The 22353-nt window shown below is 33.5% G+C and overlaps 1 protein-coding gene and 1 non-coding gene across 2 annotated transcripts; one reads left to right on the forward strand and one right to left on the reverse strand.

Annotated features, from left to right (window-relative positions):
• Window positions 1-8316: 8316 nt before the first annotated feature.
• Trnat-ugu (transfer RNA threonine (anticodon UGU)) lies at window positions 8317-8388 on the forward strand. The gene has a single exon. It is a non-coding gene; the product is annotated as a tRNA-Thr (tRNA).
• A 6607-nt stretch (window positions 8389-14995) lies between these two features.
• Window positions 14996-19308, reverse strand: LOC127845373 (toll-like receptor 4). The gene has a single exon (XM_052376249.1). The coding sequence runs from the start codon at window positions 19181-19183 to the stop codon at window positions 16574-16576; it is 2610 nt and encodes an 869-aa protein (XP_052232209.1). The 5' UTR covers window positions 19184-19308; the 3' UTR covers window positions 14996-16573.
• Between the last annotated feature and the right edge of the window lie 3045 nt (window positions 19309-22353).

Below are 22353 nucleotides of genomic sequence, written 5' to 3' on the forward strand. Positions count from 1 at the left end.
AAAATGATGCAATATTACTTTTAAATCATTCATGCATTAGTTTTTAGCAAGAAAGAGGTAGAATATTAGTGTAAAACATATTTTTTTCTTTTAAACTTGTGTCTGCTACAATTTAACGAATGGTTTCGGAAATTACCGATTGTACAGATGTATCGACAGACATATGCAAAACGAAAGAATAGCTTGCATATTTCAAGTTTATCAGCCTTGAAATTACCTATTAATCAAATGAGAATCGAAATTATTAAAATATAAACCAGTAATGTTCAATAACACCAAAATCTTTGGGCACAACCATCATATTTTTGGAAACCGTTACGTATTGTTTTTCAGAAACCGACGATCGGTAATTGCCATAACCAAATGGAAAATTTCATCACTGACAAGTTTCGTTTCTAATGTTTTTCTCAAATATTCTACCACAACATTATTGTATACCATTACACAAATGAATGACAAGTAGTAATTCCTTGATTTTGGGGATATATATGTATATAAATATATAAACTGTCTATAAATGCTAAAAAAAGCATAAAGGCTAAACTTAAGTGCATACAATATTGAAAAATAAAGCATAATTCAAGTGTAGACAAGTGTTCGTTTTATCCGATATATTCATTCATCCACATTGCTCAGACACTCAATTATAATGGAAATTATTACGAATATCTGACAAAAACTTGCATTATTTATTTTTATCTTTAAACTTCCATTTCATAAATGTTTTTTTGATAAACGTCGTCAATTATTAATTGTATATAGATTTCTCTATAGTTTGAAAAACATTTAGGCAAATATTTCTCATGTAAGATAAAATGCAAACAATTAATAAAATATTCCCGTTTAATCAGTATGTTGGTTTATCGGTCAATAACAATATCACTTTGAACATTGAATTATTTAAAAGTTATAACAAACATTAAATGTTCTCCGAACAAATGATTCATAACACATATAACAGATTGATAGGAAGATATGAACACATCAAGGTTGCTAGGTTGCCCGCCTAGAATGGTCCTGTTAGTATCGAAGTACTTGATATATAAATTTATTAGCCTGTCGGTGTTGTAAAGAAATAAAATATTTAATGAATGTCTCAAAGCGTAGAATTATTTTGCATTTAGTAAAAGAAAGGCAACATATAACCCTTAAGTGGCTGACAAGAACTTGTGGCTGAATACAACTAAAAAGAGGCATTATGCTTCTTGAAAATAAAAGTAAACATCATTATATATGAATTTTCTGATCAGTTATTTATAGTGAATAGGGGAAATACATTTTCAAGAATAACCAATATAATTATAAATGTTTTGGCGAAGTGCATTTTAGTATTATCATAGTACCAGTTTTGGTCTAAAAATCTAGTAACATTTTTTAAATTTCATAACCCCTTGTTGCAAAAAAAAATCATGAAAAATAGAATTTTCAGAGTAACCTATTAAAATAAAATCAAAAATGCTTTATTAGACCCTAGATATCATTTTTTGCAATCATTTTTCATCAATTACAAATGTTTAAAAAACATTGTTTCATGCTACTCATGGTACCAGTTTTTTGTCGAAAAGTAATTACATTTTTTAAAAATGCGTTACCCCTTGTTGCCAAAAAATTCATAAAAAATATAATTTTCAAAGATATCATTTAAAACAAAAAAAATGCCTTCTTAAACCTTAAATATTATTTCTTCAAGCATTTGACATCAATAATTATTTATGTTTGAAATAATCATTGGTTCATGCTAAATACTGTTTGATATACTGAAAATAATATAACTACACATCCAAGTAGTGAGTCCATCAAACTATTGCAACCGAAACACCTGGTGTGCCGAGGCACCAGCCGAAGTCAAATGCCTTCTGACTTAGTGCATTTTACCATTTATATGTGTATGCATTTGTATATGTTTGAAAAAATGTATAATCTAAAATGACATCTTCTGACCATGCATGTCCTAGATTTCAAAATCCAGGCCCTGGTCTGACACATTGGTAACATTAACGTTAAACTGTTACCAGGCTTCTGAATTTAATTAGCCAGGTCACATGAAAAGGGCAGTCTAATCAGTATCCAATTAAACTATTTGTCATTGTCAGAAAACCGCTCTTAAGCAAACAGCTTTCAAGCAACTGCAGGCTGAACTGGATCTAAACTGGCCACAATCGCCTTAATGTCTCTTTTACTAAGATACAGTTCATTTAACTTTAAAAATAACTTTTCACGTTTTGGTAAATTGACAAAAATTGAAAAAAATTGTATCGGATTCGCAATTTTTTTTTTAAGTGATGTTATTTTTAGGAAACAGTATTACTGGACATTTACCATGGTCTAATATAGCCATTATATGCATCTTTTAACGATTTAAAATTATAAAGCGTTGCAACGCGAAACGATTGAATAATTTGGAGAGTTATGTTGTTGTTGTTTAATTGTGTGAAACTACGAAGATTGCTTATATTAGGTATAAAATACGTCAACCATTTATACTTGGCAGAAAAGTTGAGCAGGCTAATGCGTTTTTACTCCAGGACTAAGGGGGTGACTGGTTCAAGCCCTGCGGCGGACTACTTTTTTTTTAAAGAATTTTATTCTGGATTTTTAACTGGAGCTTTTAAGATCCAATGTTTACATTTATCAATATTAAGCATTTAATGACTAACTTCAAAACATGTTAAAATCTGTGAAAAGGCCCCTTTAACATAATATCTACTCCTATAAATATGAGGTCGATATATACATGGACTAAACGGTAAATTACGTCTTATTATTTGGACTATGATATCAACTACTTAAATAGAAAGAAGAAAGAATTCATACAAACCAGTAATTTGAGTAAAGAGTTTGTAATCAATGTTGTATTTCAGGACAGCTTGGTGATATGCGAATCCCATATGAGCTGTTGATATCGGGTATCATAGCCATTCAATAAGTCGCAAAATGCTCGAACAAAATTTATAAAGCAAAATGTGACTTAGATTGATAACTAAAAATACCAGTATCATCAGTATGCCAGTTTTGCCTCGTCAATCTGTCAAGATCCAGAAAGTGCTTTATTTCACATTGAATATATCCTTCGAATTCCATTTATTGTTGCATTACTAAATAGCGAAACAAGCCAATTTAAGCTGTAAGAATGTTTTGACACGAGTGTTATCAAGTCTCTCATGGGCGAAGCCATTGTTGTAGAAAGTGATCCATTCACATCGAACATATCCTTCGAATTCCATCCATTGTTGTCATTAGCGGAGATTTAGTGAATAAATAATTCATATATCATAAATGACAGCTTCTAAATAGCGAAACAAGCCAATTTATGCAGTAAGAACGTTTTGAATCGAGACTCTCATGGGGGCGGCCATTGTTGAATGTTGAAACACGAACGACAACACTGCTAGGAGAATGTTATCAATGACGGGCAATCTCCTACGCAGTGGCGAATGCAAAAGGGAAGTAACTGAAAAATCGAGTTATCTCAATCGGACTGGCTAGGTCTTTTACATAGGTCGCCATTGTGAAGAATTTTTTGATTGTTATCATACCTTGGACGATGATGTTCCAGCATCGTCAAAAAGTAGGTGCTAACGTAAAATGTTTTGCACATTATTATGCTAATAAAGTCGTTCTTATGCCATGATGCATGTTGAAATGAAACGAACATAAATATCAACTGCATTTGGCCATGTGTTAATATGCATTGGACACATGTATTGTTATAGTTACATATTGATATCATCGTCATGAATTTTCAGCAAAAAGACATAATTGTGGTTGTAAAATGGCCAACTACATAGCTTGATTGCGCATGTTATTTTAAGCCATATGAACTTGTAAGTCCTAAAAATTGTTTTAAAAGCTTAATATGTTTTTAATTAACAAGTTTATTACATAACAAAACGGTTATTTTGTAAAACAAAAAAAGCATAGAATGCATGTAACGTTATCAGAGTAAAAAGTTGAGAATGCCATGCATATGTGTTATCCTTCATTTTAAAACCACTGACCTTGAAAGTGTGTATAAAATAACGAGTTCTTGGTCATTGACATAATTTTATGAGCATAAGCTGTATTGTGTCGAAATAGCCAAGTTTGAAAATTTTCAATGCAACGCACAATACATCACTTAAATTCAAAGTTCGCAGTCTCATTGTCTCCAGTGTCTATTTTTGTAAAGTAACAGAACTTATTCTTCCACAAGTAGCGTACCTTGCATCAGGTACCACCGTCAGGCTCTTCAATGTTGTGTTAAACGCCCTTATTTGTCCTTTTGCTTGAGTTATCGACTTCTTTTAGTGGTTCAAAACGAATACATGGTATAGGAAGACGATTAACAGAAGATTATTCAGAAGTAATTCAGTAACAGTCTCAGCGTTGGTCTGCTGGAAATCAATTCCATGCTGACATTTGATGATCCGCCTTTATGGAGCAGTTGACGGTAAGCAATCTGGTTTCCTACACAGTGCCATTTAAAAGCTTCCACAGGCTGCTTAATGTGACAATTACATCTGATGCCGCTTAATCGTTTTCCATGAATATTTTAGACGGCTTATTTTTGTTCACTCACCTGTCAGCATTTAAAGGCACATTGCAATTAGAAAAGAAAAAACCCGTCACATTCAAAATTTAATATCACAATTAATTTTTGATTACTTATGAGATCTTATAGGAATAGTGTTTACAATATTTGTTTAAATAAAACGGTGTATGCATATACATATTTAAACTATAAAGTTAAACACATTATTAGCGCAAAAGACCCTTGTTTTAACAATTAGGTTCTCAACTCAAGACGTCTGTATTTGGTCATAACTGTACTAACAAAAACAAAATTCGGGCATTTGTAATATCCAATTGTTTTTCTAAGCAATATAGTTTGGTATTTAATTATATTTACACTGGGGTATTAGATATGACATAAGACGCGACAAATTACTGTAAAACCCCTGTAAAAACAGTAGGAACCAACTTATACATAAATTCCTAAATACTTCTACGACATTACAGATATATTATAGGAATTGTATTCCATTGTTTTACAGCTATAAAATAAAAGTCCACTATTTAACTCAGAACTAAATATTATATGCATTTGACTCATGGAACGAAAGTCGAGTTTAGTACAAAGTATTACTATATTATTTTACATGTAGTCCTAACAAAATACTAAGTAAGAGCATATTGCGTTCTTCCTAAGCGAAACGTTTGTATGGCATAAACATTATAGTATCACTGGAAAATAAATGCTTGAAATACATCCAAACATTAGATTAATTAATATAAATACATGTTTATTTATTGATTTGTGTGTACATTTATATTAAATCATTTGAATTTCTAATAAACTTAATATTTTTGCTCAGGAAAGCGAAAGTATCCCATTCGTACAGTTTGTACAATATTATAATATTAATTCACATTCTATTGCAGTTTAACAATAATCAACTAAAGCTCATATTTGTGACAACGAGCATTCGGCATAACGGCGTATATTTCTTCGTCCGTCTTGCAATCCTCATCGTCTCAGCCAATTTATTTGTATTTGCGCAATTATTAAGAAAACATATGTTTGATTGATTTACTGTTTTTGATATTCAATTGGATCTAGTGATACGGTTCTTGGTCGCGTCAAGAAATCCCAAGTTTATTAAACCTTCAATTTATTTGCAAAGATCCTTTATTGGAACAAAAATATGTACTCGTCACAAATCGTAAGCAATTGTTTCTTATATAAGGCATTTACATTTAATGTTTTCCCCTTCTTTTGGATATTTTTTTACTCACAAGATCTTTTTATCCTGTATCACTTTGCAAATTAATTCTATTTGCAAGAATCGTATTGAATAGTAATTTGAAATCTAACAGGCATTAAGAGGTTTTGTAAGAATACGTGCGGATACGAAGACGCTTTATTACCGATTATGGAGTTCTAAATAAGGGAACACTGAAGCCATTGCCTGCTGACTAAAACCCAAGTTTTGGCATTCCCCGAGTTCCATTTATGGATAAATCCTGATGACTATAAACCTGTCATTTAGAAAACACGAATAATGTGGTTAATGCATATTTAAAACTGGTGCGGCTCATTTTTTTCTATTGGATAATATTGGCGGGTTGTTCATATTCAGGCACAGACAGTAAACTATTCCGATAGCACTATAAACCAAGTGCAATTGGACATTTATTTCGATTAATATATTCTTGGGTTAGACACGAACAAGTGCTATGTTATAAACATTCTTTATATTAAGCATACTGGATAAGCACGAATTATTTGCCAATATTCAACCATAAAGTAACATAAATACTCAAAATCAACGAATATTTTGCAAAATATTTCGTAAAATAAAGTTACCACATAAAAAGTCAGTGTCCCTTATAGCAATAGCCAAAATTTCAACGCACGATGTGTTATGGTAACATCGATATTAAGAGATTCAGCATACTATTATGTTTTTTTGTGTTTTTTTTTGCACAATATATTCCATTTTTATTTCCCGCATCTATTCATACGAATCTCGAACATTAACTTGGTACATGAACACGTGATCAATATATATTCCCGCATAATTAAAAAAAAAGCATTAAGTATCTTGTTAAAAGGCCACATCTAGCGTTGACGTTGTGGCTAATGCTACAAGGAAAATTGATTGTTTATCTGTTAACTTTATTTTTCGAAATAGTGTACGATATATTCGTTGATTTTGAGAGGGTATGGGCTTTTAAGTGTTTGATTCATTTTTATAAAGTCAAATACTTTTTTTAAGTATTCGAAAAGTTGTCAAGGCATTGCGGATAAGCGTACTTACAGGTACTCAGTTTACGCCTATTGTGCCAATAGTCAATAAAAGCCACAATTCTATAGTTAAGATTCTTTCGAGACGTGTTGCTAGTTAGTGTAATGAAAGGTATTGAGAAACTTAACAAGGAATGATGATTTATTTCGCGCGCTTGGCATGTGGCCAGAGATGGTTTTTGGTTGCAGCATTTTTAAACAGTATAGACGGTTTTAAACAATTTTGTAATGTAAGAGTAAGTGATTTATCAGCGATTCGATATGTTTATAAAGAACTTATTAAAAACAGTTACCAAAATAGATCCAGCCATAATTGAAGACAGCGATATACATGTATCCTAAAAGGCCTTTTATGGAATAATGAAAAGCCACGATTACAAACATTAGGGTGTTAAACGGAGGTAATGTGTTATGTATATCGACTATTGGAAGTCTCGATAAAATGACCATTGTATCAAAGCCCTACCGTCATGAACTGAGGAAGAAGATTCAGCGATAAATGACAAAGAGCGGAGTACCAGACATGTCAGAACCAGAAAAGTATTCAAGAAACAATTATATCCAAAATCACTAGATTTCGAATTACATCAGTATCATCATCAAACTGACGGAATCTGCCATAGCAAGCTAATGTTCGTTTTACTAAAATAAATTCAGACGTTTGCAATCAAAACATTTTTATGAACCTTTAACAAATAAGATCTTTTTTACAGAAATAATTTCAAAATCTTTGAGTCAATGAAAGTTAGTTCACGAACTTGTAATAAAAACACCACAAACCGTGTATACTCAATGAACGTAATGGCCAATATGAGGAAATTATAGTTGCTCATCTACACCTCTTAAGTTATATTGGCGAGGCTTTGCAAATAAAACATCGATTTAAAGCAACCATTAATTCATTAATAATTTACTTTTAAGTTTTATTTGGATTTCTCAAGAAAATGACGAACACAGACCAATAAACATTGATGTCATGAATGAATGTCATTAATGTCATGAATGAAAACACGCCACTGCCTGTTAATGACTTATTCAATCAATTAATTCTGGTCTTCCACATTTAATTAGATTTAACTTCCAAATGACCTGACTTTAGAAAGTGCATCGATTACAACGATATTTGGCCTGATATTGATGTTGTAACAAGTAGTGCAATGTGTTATTGTCAACCTTCTGTATAAGGTACATAATTTTATGTATACTTTACTCGAGAGTAAGTCAAAATTTAATGAAATATAAGAATAATGAAAGTTACTGAACATTGTATTTAGGGACTAAAATGTTTAAAGCCACATAAATACTCAAAAATCAACGAATATTTCCTAAAATATTTCGTAAAATAAAGTTAACGTATTACAATTCAGTGAGTATTTATACGGCTTAAAGGTATGTAAGAATCGTGAAAAAATCGTATGGAATAAGGTTTGATGCATTTCAATTTAGGTTCTCAATCAAATCATTATATGAAGTAATGAATCGAATCAGTTAAATCGATTAATGAAGAACTAAATCTGATCAGTTAATACGCCTCCATAGCTCAGTGGCAGAGCACTAGTCTTGTAAACTAGGGGTCGTGAGTTCGATCCTCACTGGGGGCTGGAAATAGTTCTTGGCGGCCCGGTTAGCTCAGTCGGGAGAGCACTCGCATTGTTAATAAAAATAAAACATTTTTGTATTGAAAAGCAGACCTTCAGTTGCAAAATATGTTAATACTAATAAGGCACCGTGTTATGGAAAAGCAGGCAATCTTTAAATACAATTTAGTTAATGTATAAATTCAATCGCCCAATCTCGCTCCAATTTACTCCGGGCACTCTTCTACATAAAGATGTTGCTTTGACTAAAATCATACTGATATAAACAACATGCCTGAGCAACTGGAAATTTGTAGTTACACATATTAGTATAAATAAAAGCCATAGACTAAAACAACATACTTTCAACAGTATATATGACAAGATGAAGCTTCGAAACCCAATTAACCATGACAATTGATAATCGCGGGATAATCGTTACTATTATCGTTTCGACAGGTTGGCATGTATATGTTGTATCAAAATAAAATAGAGGATATTCTTACCTCGGCATGTTAATGCACTTTCAATATTTTAATCGTCTGCAATAATATTTAACGGAAGGAATTCGAACTCTTTTCACAGGCATTCCGCTAAAAAATTAAAATATATTTTCTTTTTCTTAGTATGTGAATGTACATACTGTAAAATGTGAGACTCACACAAGTTAACGATTTGTGTTACAATTGTGAACATTCAGGCTGTAATGTGGGAAAGGTAAAACAGTAGTTAATATAATGTCGTGACTTCGATCCATGTTTATTAATGCCTGGTACAAACGAATACGGCAGCATGTGCGGCGATGATGCGTACTTTTCTTCCAAAACAATTAAAGTAAGTGCTAAACTATTGCCTGTTTTTAAATATGGATTCTAATTAAATGATACATGCTTTCATATTTGAATGTTTATGAAATAAATGTTTAATAGATCTAGTAAGATCAACGTCACTACAAGTTAAACAAAACACGACATATTCAACCAAACCGATATTTTGGATCAAGTCATATTAATTGAAGTAAAAAAATGAAGCACCGAATTCGAACCTACATCCGAATGGCCAGAAATAAAGCTTGTTTCATATTCGCTTGACTGATACCTTTCATTTTGGTACCCATGTGTATTCTTTATTGTTTAATACATTCGGCAATTTTATTTCACTGTACATATGGTAAGGATTTAATCGAAAAAGTCGGTTTTTCGAATATTCGCATTCGCCAGTTTTTAAAAAATAACCTTTACTGCCCTAAGTTTCGGAATACTTAGAAGATGTGTGCTAATGAGTTTTAGAAGTGTATGCTGATTTATCTGGTAGGCTTCAGTTGAACCTTTTAGCTCTCGAGTGATCTTGGACTTGGAGCTAGGAAGTTTAGTATTACAGGCGAGAAACGATGTCTCCTTATGTTTAACATGTTTTGTAAGTTATTTTAAAATTGCATTTCTTATGGAGTTTAAATTTTGACCTGTTTTATGACCACTTATTGTGACTTTTACCTTAAAGCTAGGGAAGCGGTTGTTACTTTTGACAAGCCGTTTCTACATGGTGAACATTTGTGGTTGATATTGGTGACACGCTGTTTTTGCCAATTTTAAGGGCTGACATTATTCTTAGATCAAGGATAACTGTAGCGGGAACTTAACATGCCGTCTGCACAAGGTAAACATTGGTGGAAAAATATTTTAAAATTGCATTATGAATGATCATATAACTGTCACGACAGTTATTGAATATTTGAGCATTTAACCTTTAAGTGTCACCTTGAGCTTTGGTGTAAAGTCAATAAAAGTCAAGGCAAGCTAATTAATTGCCAATATTCGACTTTGACCACATGTGTGAACTTAACATTCAAGGTAAAAGAGTAATGATGGTAGCTATTTGTTCTAATTAATTTCTAATCCACATAATACATGACAAAGTTATAATACGGAAAAGCTTTATATGTCCTGGTTTAACTGTTTACCTTTATGTGTAACCTTGACCTTTAAGGAGAGACGGATGCTTCAAGCGAAATGTCGTCTCCATGGAGGAGAACATATTCGGAAATTAATTAATAAATTGCATGCTCCATAACAAAGCTTCAGAAAGGTCGGACGGGCGCGCTCAACTGCACTCGACCATAATAACTGCTATATCGAGCTGTCCACATGCGGGCTCGACACAGTTATTGACCACACTCCTATTTTTATATAACAAATTTGCATGAACGTGTAATATATTACAACAATGATAATGCCCCTAAAGTTGTTCACAATACATTTGTATTTTGACAAATATTTAACTTAATTGTTGTACATCCAACCATCATAATTTTGATTCACGGTTGATTTTACGGTGTATTCAATATGTTGTACGAACCGGTCCAAAAGTCTAAGTTTAGCAAGAACCGTATCATACGGCTTTGCGACCATAAACCGTCTGATACAATCGTTCTGACTTTTGGACCGATTGTACGTTTAACTGTTTGACGCGAAACAGTATGAGACGATTCGTATCATACGGTGTACGATTCGTTTCATACGGTTTACACTGAATAACCTATAAATAATACCCGTCATAAACCGTCTGATACGATTCGTATCATACGGTTTAACGTACGAAACGGTCCAAAAGTCTTAAAAGCGTATCGTACGCTTTAAAGCGTATCATGTTAAACCTGTGATACGATTCAGGCCTTTAAACCGGTCCGTACACCATAATATAACGCCACTTAACCGATACTGTATCACCTGCGATCCGTAAGCCCACTGACACTTTTCCGGGTTATGTAAATGTATCGTTACTTAATTAGTACATTTCTTGAATCAGATATGTATTCCAGCGCTCTGAATAATTAAAAAAGAACTTTCAAATTCAACAAATTTGTCTGAACATTTCAGAAAGGAATTTGACTATTTCGTATTCTATGCGAAGTTGCTCCTAAGTCATGTTAATAGTTCTTATGAACACTTGTTCGAAAACTATATTCTTAAAGCACGGACGACTCAAACATGTTCGCAATTGGCTGGGCATACACACATATTAATTGAGATGTTTTTACAAGAGGTATATACAGGGGCGGATGATTCAAACATGTTCGCAATTGGCTGGGCATACACACATATTAATTGAGATGTTTTTACAAGAGGTATATGCAGGGGCGGTTGCAGGATTTCTAGTTAGGGGGGGGGGCGTTATATTGAAAGATTTGCCTGGTGTCCTGAGGGCCGCTAGGGCCCTTTGCGGGTGTAGGGCACAGCCCTGCTAGGGGATCCAGGGAGGCGAAGCCCCCCCCCCCCCGGAAGCTCCACGATTTTAGTGATTTAGAATGCTTTGACAACCAATTCTCGACCATGTCACGCCTTATGTACTTTCATCAAAGTACCTTCTTATAATGCCAAAAAAGTGCATAGTTTATACGCAATACGGATGGATAGAGCCGGGAGAAATGCTAAATAAGAAGAACACGCTAACGGTCATCAGGCTTGTGGCGAATACAGCAGGGAGGGGGAGAGCATAAAGAAAAGAAAATATAAGAATGCCGTAAATAAATGGGGGAACAATATTAAAAAGGGGCCCGGCCGGATTTCGAACCCGATTCTCAGGATTATACCACGGCGCCACGCCGGCTGTAGTCTGATAATGATGTTAACTAATATATGAACGCGCGGAATGACCTTATCGAGCGTGCGTTAAAACTATTGACAGGCGATTCATGATAACAAGGGGTAATGGTGATTTCTTCAGATAAGTGGGAGTTTAAAAATGGCAAGTTTTACCGTCTTCCCACAGCTTTGGGATAAAAGCTTGTCAAAGTCGTCCGCATTTTCCCTCGTTTTGGCGTTGGCGCATCCATCTTTGTTGACATAAAATGCAGCGAAAAGAGAATCAATGTGCTAAAAGAGGGATACAGCAGAATCGCAAAGTTCGACTTGAAAAACTGAGCGCCAGAGAATCTAAAGTTAAAACATTTAGCGATTATCTGTGATTAGTGAGTAATGATGTGTGCGATGAAAAAAAAAAGTAGTTTAAATAGGTGATTTTGATCTAGTTAAGTGTGAAACATCAAATGAATCGACTTTACTTTGATCGTTTGGGGGGGGGGCATACTTTATCAAACAACACCGCACGCCGTTACGAACTTTCTTATAATACTCCTTTGTATGAATTACGGTTGTAATTGAAATAAATTGAACATGGCATCTGTCAATATGTCAAATGTTTTTCACAGAAGTTTTATAATTGCATGAATCATCACGGGCGTTCGTCCTTATGCACACATTTGCCTGCATGAGTTTCTCAACATCTAATAACATTTAACCAGCGTCTGTCTTTGTGCTGTGTGCATTGTCTAGTTTTAGCGCCATAACATTCTAGAAGCCACTTGTCTTTGTAAGAACTATAAACTAGAATGTTTACATTAACACGATCTTAATAAGATTCGAATGTAGGTAAATTGGGGTCATAACAAGGAACCAAGGCCTTTTTTATATTAAAATCTCTTATACCCCTCTAGAGACAACACATGATATTATAACATAACATTAATGAAACTTAGCCAGAATGTTTATCTTTAAAGGATAAGTGTGAATCTTGGACATGATAACAAGGTTACCAGATCAAGTTTTTGAAAAAAAAAAAAAAATATTGTTATCGGAAACTCCTTTCCACATTTTTCGCTCAGTCTTGATTCAGAATGTTTTTTTGGCAATCCATAGTCCCAGTTGAAGTTTGGGTAATGTCAAAGATGTTTCAAAGCTGAAGACGGGTAAAGTTTTAGGCCACTTGTTTCATCCGTTGCACACATTGATACCTTGTAGTTTGCGTAAACACCATGGGCTACATTGGCTCACTCTTCAAGGAATTCGGCCAAAGTGTTTATCTTGACAATATCTGGGACGATGTTTAGCTCATTTCAACTAAATATTGTTTTAATTTCTCAGGCGGTTACCATGTTAACACATAAACAATACACGTTTCAATTTTAATGAAACTTGGTCCGAACTTTTACATTGACAACATTTGGGCCAAGTTCGGATGTATGCTTTATGGGGTTAACACGATTTTCACTAGGTAAAATCGTTAACAAAATTGTTATTGTCGTTTTTTAGCTCATAATTACTCAAGAGTCCTTATTTTGTGGCTCAACCATAACATTCGGACAAAGCTTTTGTACGGATTATATATAGGCTAATTTCGAATCTGAATCACAAGTCTAAAATCTTGATCACCAAGTGAACTATTAGGGGGAAAAACATCTTTAAAAGTGTTTATATTACTCGAGCGTGAGGACATTTTGTGAAAATTACTTTTTAATATCATCTAGGCCAAGTCTGAATATGATCAACGTTAGTCAAAATGCTCGGTCATTAGAACACATTTGAGAAAGTAACCACTTTAGGAGCCGCATATTTGACTCATTTTGCAGAGTGACACTTCATCAGAATGTTAATCCTCATTATATCTTTCTAACTTAGTATTTACACAATTGTTGTCCACATACTCGGTTATAAGAGTTTATGACAACATCTTGATGAAACTTGGTAAGAATGTTTATCTTTACGATCGTTTCTAGACATGTTGAATGCAAGGACAGTGGTTTAAAAACTCGGTTACCAGGCCAAGACTTCTACACTTGGATTTGCCTTGATCTCAACTGAACGTTTTGAGGCTATCATGGCCCTTTCATGCAACTGAGAATTTCTGTAACAAAATGATCCCGAAAATATAGCTTTCTTTAACCACATATCGAGGTATTACGAGTGTAATCAATACGCAAGAATTAATCGTTTACATTGAACTTATAGTTGAGAGTTACTTAAATTTTCTTCAATACATGTACATTCACGCACACACAAGCAGTTTAAACAATTAAACATTCAAATGATACCGCACATTTAACAGAAATACCTAACATTTTTTTTAGACCAAAGCTTCATATAAATTGACCTGTACAAATAAGACTTGTGATAAAGATTTGCAAGCAGACATTAGTATCTTTGTCAGATATTTAACACACATGTAACACAGCATAATCATTAAATAGCAATATCATTTCAATTATGAAAGCAAATATTAATTTTAGTTTAGTTAAAACCTATTTGTTTTAGCTCGATTGCATCGAAAGCCTGAGGCTTATATAAACGCTATTGAGTTCGTTTCCTGGGCCTAAAACCAGTACTTGGTGTCTTTGGGAGAGATCTTAAGAACGCTCCCGCGGTGGGGATCGAACTCATGACCTCCAGGTCGCTAGGTGGACACCCTCTCCATTACACCACGGCGACCTTTTGTTAAGGTTTTAAGGTTATATACAAAAAAAACACTTTTCATTGCAAATAGTTGAGTTATAAAGCTGACTTAAAAGAGAGTGTTCTAAAAATGTAAAATTATACATATTTCGAAGTCTATGTGGCAAAGCGTGATTTTTCACATCGCGGTTTTATGAGCAGATAAATCGGGTTCAAACTCATGAAGAATCTATAATTAATTACTGGTTTTTAAAGAAAAATGAATAGTAAAGTATTCGTGTTTTGACAATTTGTGTCACGTAAAGTTGAAACCCTTAGGTTGCGGAGACATTTTCTGACTTGTAAAATGTTGTATTAATATGCGCGACATCTTATTAAGAGCAGATATAAAAAAAAACAGCAACAGCTTATCTTTGAAAATCGTTTTAATTTACATATTCAGACTAGGAACTTAAACAGTTAACTGCATTTCAAACATGATACTTTTTTTCTGAATACACAAAAGAACAACAACAAGAACAGAATCATGCAATGTTCTTGTACTTCTCAATAGACAACATGCAACAGAAGACATTACGTCTTCTAGTAAATTCTGAAATGATTTACGGGGCAACTCTTAAAATGGGTTCTTTCAACGGCATATTATAAATATATTCATGACTACCATTGTCGCAGTATGTTTTAGGTACAGACTGATTGTGGACATTAAAGGACGTTTTCGCGTTTTGCGTATTTGACAAAATCAATATATGAAAAAAACGTTTCAAATTCGCACATTTTCGTTATGGATATGATATTTGCAATGAGACATTTAACCTAAACATTCACGCTGATCTTAAATATCCATTATATGCATTTTAACGATTTAAAACGATTTGTATGTCATTATACAAAAAGCGTTAAATCCGACGAAAATGTCATTAATTTGGTGTGGCCTTAGCGATCAGAAATATTTAAAGTATATTGTAATATACAAATACACAAATACTATTAACATTTTGCTTATAATTGTGTATCTAAAAATAAGGAGTTGCACCTGTATATTTTTTACTTACAGTGTTACAGATATGCTTGTCGTTGTTTACTAATTCAATTAAAATATACACTCAAGAATATTAAAGGTACATGTCATGGATTTGTAATTTGAAAAACTAAAGTGTACTCTTAAAGTCTCTATAACGCTCAAAATCAACGAAAATTTCGTAAAGTATTTCGTAAAAAAAATAAAACCTAAACAATCAGTGTTCCTTATAGCAATAGCCACAATTTCAACGCTAGGTGTGGTATGATTACATAGATTTTTGTAGATACAAAATGCTCGTATTTATTTATTTTAGACACAATAAATTCCATGCTAATTTCCGGCGAATATATCTATTCATACGACACACGAACACTAAAATGGTACCATGTTAAAACCATGATAAAAACGAGCATTTTGTATCCACAAACATCTATTTCACCAGACCACATCTGGCGTTGAAATTTCGGCAATTGCCATAAGGAACAATGAGTTTTATTTATTTAGCTTTATTTTACGAAATATTGTACGAAAATTTCGCTGATTTTGAGTAGTAATGTTCCTTTAATCAAACATTAGTCATTTATACTCAATAATATGTCATTTACATAAATATAATATTAATTTTTAGTCACTTCCACAATGAAACAACGTAAATAATTTACAAAATCATATTACAATAAAAAGTATTTGGGATGATTTCCAAACAAAACACCTATACAAATGCAGCATTCATTTCCTGTGTTCATCATGCAAATACATGTTTAAAATATACTTCGAATATTCCTTTTAACAGGGAAACACAATATAAATATCACGCTAGCTATATAATTTCTCAAAGTTGTAATCAATAAAAACACTTCAAAATTATTCAAAGCAATATCCATGCGTGCACATAACTTTATAAAGAATAAGACCATGCTATATGCTTTTGTTTTAAAAACAAGTTAAAAAAAAATAATTTTTACAATGATCTTATAACGTTCTGAAGTTTTTCCCAAAAAAGTGTGTTTCCCTCTTGATCCGTTGAGTATTCGATGTAATTATTGTCCTGTATCCACCGGACCATTTCCAACGGCATAGCTCTATGGGACACTTGTTCTATCATAACTATAACAAGAGATACGCTATTACCTCTAGAATATATGCTCTCCATTCGCGCCATGTTGAACTCGTACATACACCACTTGCTCTTTAGAAACGAATTTGACAATATGACTACCGTTTTTCTGCTGCTGTCGATTGCCTGAATGATGTTGTCTGAGACGGCGTTACCAGCGAGAAAATCTCTCTGGTGAATGCAAAGCGACACGTGTTCTGTCTCCACTCGTGGTAGGAACTCGTCTCGAATGAAACGTATATTGTCTTCAGAGTAGGAGATAAATGCATCATATTTATAGTTCTCAATGACAGTATAATCCGGAAGCATTCTATATCCAAAATACCTCTTCTTCGACATGAACAAAAAGTAACGAAGTTTCCATCGATTTTTGTATATAACTCCTCCAATAACTAATGAACTGAATGTCACAAAAACTATGCAACATATAACAATCACAGCCGTGTATGATTTACACCTGTAGGTAAGGTTTCCAATGTCTTCGCAAAATTCTTTGGAATTCAGAGCATTATTGGCAGATGTAATGAACTTGTAGTTTTCGAATCCAAACATGTTCTTTTTATGTTTTAACAACCAGTGCAGAAATTCTTGATTATTGCAATCATATGTTAATGAATTATTTGTTAAATCCACACAAAACGTAGAATTCAGTTTTTCATTGGATTCAAGCTGATGCTGCACGCTAGCAGAAAGCGTATGTATCGAGTTAACAGAAAAATTCAATGACAAAAGATTAGATAACATGTTTATTCTTATTTCGAAACGTTCAATATTGTTGTTACTCAAGTCTAAACGCACCAAATTATACAACATTGCAAAGGTCGAAGAAAACAATACTGTTATCCCATTGGACGAAAGATCTAAATCCTGAAGGGATTGCAGCTTATCAAAGATATTTGATCGATATGGATCCGCCATTTGAGAACCTAAGTCATTATGAGAGAGTCTTAAAACTTTCAATGATGTGAAATTTAAAGTATTGAGGCCGATTGTTTTAATAGAACACCGAGATATGTTGAAAATTTCCATGTTATGAAGATGACCATAATATCCAATATACGACTTAAATACATTTCCCGAAAGATCAATGAACCGGATTGAATTATTAGTTGGCTCAAAATTATATTGTATGTCTAAATTATAAACAAAATTGCCGTCATTAAAAATTATGTTTTCCAATCGAAATGGAAACCGAACATTATCATATATGTTGTTAAAATCAGGTTCAAAGTAGCGGCATTCTTCGGAAGACTTTGCCCTTTTTTTCAAAAACGAGTCATTGCAATAAGGACACGAGTTCTGACCTATGTCGATTGGGGGTCTATGAAAATCCTTAACGTGCTCAGCGGTATATTTCATGGGATTGAATGCATAATTAAGATATGAACCTTTCGCTGTCTGAACGTTTCTCATGCAACTGAGTTGCAGTAAATATGGTCCAAACGTGAATTTGTTCATATCCATGCGTATTGTTTTCAATGATGTAGGAATAAGTATAAGCGCATTTGTTTCAATTATCTCAATTCTATTTCCCGATATGTCTAAATCTTCAACTGTTGTGTTCCAGAAGTAGCACAGATCCGATACAGTAACTTTGGTGCCTATTCCAAATGTGTTTAAAACGAAGGATATGTTCAAGAAGCCGATCTTCGAAAACTGCAAGCCATACGATATATTCGCGAATAATTTCATCCCCAGCTGTCGGTTGTAAGAAATGTCTAGAACCTCAAGACCGTGAAGATGTTCGAATGCCCCTGCTGTGATGCTATGGATTCCACATGCGGATATGTTAAGAACTTTGAGCGATCTCAAATGCGAGAACGTGTTGTTGTCTATTCGTGAGAGATTACAGTAGGATTGGAGGTTCAATCCCGAAAAAGACACGTGTGTTAGTGTTGAAAAGTTGAACGAAACATTTGGGTAGCCATCAATTGTGAGACTGCTTAAGTTCTTCTGATCAACAAAGTCAGGTACTGAAGCATTCAGTAAAACTTCGTTTTGACATCCATGAAGCTTGAGCGTCTTCAAAGTGTTCGGTAGAAAAGATGCATTCCAGTTACCGCTGTACACCGGTAGCAGATTTCGGGATATATCTAATTTGAATAATTGATGGAAATCCTGAAATGTGTCTCTTTCAACGATATATATTTGGTTATAATTTAAGTATAATTCTGTAAGATTTTCACATCCTTTAAGGTCCAAAGCAATCAACTTTCCTAAGTTGTTTCTGCCAGCCCTTAGAATCACGGATGCATACTCCTTGGTGGCAATTTTAGAGCATATCTCCGAAAGCCTCAGGTTACCCCTGCCCTCACAGTCCATTGTCATTTCGGTGTCAGTGTTGTTTTCACATGAACATGCATGCCGTGGCCCACATGGGTAAAAATTTCGTTTACAGTCAACTATGTTTATTTTAATGACACAAAGACTTACTAATAGTATTCTATAACACATTTTTAAGTATCCCGTTAAATTTTTAAGAAAGTGATAGCCGTGTAAACCACAATATTCACGTGAGAAGCCATTCGCCTCTGAACAGCATTTGAAATATGTTTAGTCAAATGGGCTGAATTCAGTTTTACACAATATAACCTGCAAACGGAAAAATATGTTGCCGTTATCTTATGTTGTTTGCATTTCCGTCGAGGAAGTCGATTAACACTGGAGGTGGTTGATAAGCATGTTATAAAATGACTAAGACTTTATCTGTGTTTTATATCACGTATACATTTAAAAAGGAAATCCTGTGTCAAGTGCGTTTATCTTTGCATGCATTATACCAAACACTGCCACAGTTAACTATCAATATGAATGACTACGAGGGCATACAACTTTTAAAACATGTAAAATTCATGGTATATTCTTTATGTCTTCTCTTTAGCCACCATAGCTAAACAACTACTACTGCCTCTACTTAACATTTATGGAAAACAAAAATAAACGTTAAACACAAAACAAAACCCTATATTTTCCATCCTATCTTTGTGCCTGTTACATGAAATGCTTTCACACTATTTGCAAAGGAAATGATTTATTAAAATTGATATGATAAATACATATATTCAAATTGTGATCCCTTAAAGACGTTTTGAATAAAAAAGTTTAAGTCAACCTACCGTAAGCAGCACCAACTAAATGGCATTCAGTTCAAATGGTATGGATTATTTAATTCTATTCGTTGCTGAAATTCAATTACTCTCATATTAAGGTTTCGGTTTGATATGTGTCATGTTAATTATCTTCATAATTACTACTTTTATGGAAATCCTTTAAACAATTAAAATTGTGATGTAGTAACCTTATTCAGGAAGCCAAACCCTCCATTGTATAAACTAAGAGCAACAGTCTTATCACATGTAATAATCGCTAAACGGCGGAAATGAGACTTTAAAATGGTGTTCGACGGGGCTTTTATAAAATTTCAAATACAGGTAAACTGAATACCTTTCGCGAGCAAAATGCTTTTAAATGTCAAAAAATATGTTATATAGTAATGAAAAGTGGAAATATGCAGGAGTCGATGCCTTTAATACATAGATATGTTGCAATGCTCTACCTTGTATATGGATACGATGATCTACCTTTTAAACATTAACAAATAATAGGTATTGGCGAGTTGTTTTTTACATTTCACAACAAACATTCATACTGACGACAGTTGACAAAACTTTATTGACAAAGACGTAATTAAGTTCAATACTTAGATTATATCCGTAAATATTAAATACAAAGTTAGTGAAATTGTTGTCAATATTAAAAATCACAATAAAAACTTCATTTGAACAAAACCAAGTTTGATAAAGATTGAGAACAATCGAGTGTATATGAAATGTGTGTGCTTGCGTCCTCGCTTGTCTGGGCTCTAAATGTGTCAGTCATCATGCTATGTATAAATCTCAAAATGTTCAATATCATGAGACGACGTATCGAAACAAAAACCTGTCTCCCTACATCCAAGCTCAATCTACCCGTTAAAAAGCTGGTCCGGAATGTAATTGTGTTAATTAAAGTCAAAAACAGTGTTAAACCGATGTTACCGTCAAAGATCGGGTAATAGTCTTTCCCACAGATTTCGTCAACGATTAAAATTATATGCATTATATCAAATGATTGGTTGCAATTAATGCATTACTTAAGAAATTAATTCCTAGTTAACTGTCTGTATGTAATTCATCGTGAATACTTAAAAATGTTCCTTACTCTAAATTATAGTTAAAAGGACATCACTGTACTGTACTTAATTATATCCGCAACAGTTGTCTTTATATATGAATATATGCTATATAGTTTGCTGAACACTTGTAGCTTGGACATTATTGAATAAACATGTAGCTACAAACGCCTTGTGTATTTACTACACCGGCTAGACTACAACAAAAGCCACATAAATACTCACAACCAACGAATATTTCGTAACATATATCGTAAAATGAAATAAATCCATAAAACAAAATAAGTGTTTCTTATGGTAATAGAAGAAATTTCGACGCTAGAAGTTGTCTGGTAACATAGATTTTACGATATACAACATGCTCGTTTTTATTTTGTATGTGACAATATATTCCATGTGAATTTCCCGTGACGATATCCGAACATTTAAGAGCGAACGAGAAATTGGCTTCGGGCAGCTCATGAGAGCTACGTCGTGCTAATAACACTTATTATATATAGGCAATGAGTCAATTAAGACCACTGATATACAACTTTGGTGTAGCGAAATTCAAGATGTGTTGGCAATATCCAGTTTAAGCTAAGAAGAACACTCCAATGTTGAAGTTCCAGACTGGCTTCACCCATTATACGACAATGCTGCCAACGTGAGACCGTGGCACATTCAACCAAACAGTGGGATCATCGGGATCAGGTTTACGCTGTTCAATGTTACTTGAGGTCAAATTTGAAATCAAACTTAGAAGCGGAAATAGAAAGGTTACAGAACTTAATCGGGATATATAATATGCTATGTAAGCGCTCTGTTTAAGTAACTTTACAGAGCACTCGCTTATAGTTAGAGGTAGCGTGCTCGATTCCCGGGCTTGCTGCAATAGCGAATAACAGATGTCAAGCAATAATACTCACACAGGCACACAGTGAATTATTCGATATTGTGCGCTCCGTCATCCGAATCTCTAAGCGGAGATTTCTGCTATGAAAATAACCTTATAACAGAAAGCGACTGTATGTATTTTAAATACTAGTTGCTGGTAAGATACATCTCAACAATGTAAAAAAAGCTTCAACAAAAAAAATCACCTTGAATTTACAAATACATGTATAGTCAAACTATTTTGCATAACACAAGATATGTGGCAATAAGGATTTATGCCACCATATTTCACTCTTGTTTCTAAATTCCTCTCATTATAAAAAAGTGAAACTCCAGCTGCTGGATCAGTATTGCACTCTCATTATAGCATGGTAACTCAAATTAAACATTAATTTTATTATAATTTGATTAAACATGTAATTCATCAAAATTAAAATCAAATTATACTTTAGGTCAAATACAAAGCTATTTTATGGCCAAACTGTTTTACTTCTAAAGTTGACATCATCTTTTGAGGTTGAAAGAATAAAGAATACATATGGTGACAAAGAAAGAGCTTAGTATAAAGTTGACATCA

The sequence above is a fragment of the Dreissena polymorpha genome, chromosome 9, assembly GCF_020536995.1.
Source record: "Dreissena polymorpha isolate Duluth1 chromosome 9, UMN_Dpol_1.0, whole genome shotgun sequence".
In the NCBI taxonomy this organism is placed as follows: domain Eukaryota; kingdom Metazoa; phylum Mollusca; class Bivalvia; order Myida; family Dreissenidae; genus Dreissena; species Dreissena polymorpha.

Coding starts and splice junctions, on each gene's coding strand:
- LOC127845373 (XM_052376249.1), bottom strand. CDS start 19,183: ATGTGTTATAGAATACTATTAGTAAGTCTTTGTGTCATTAAAATAAAC.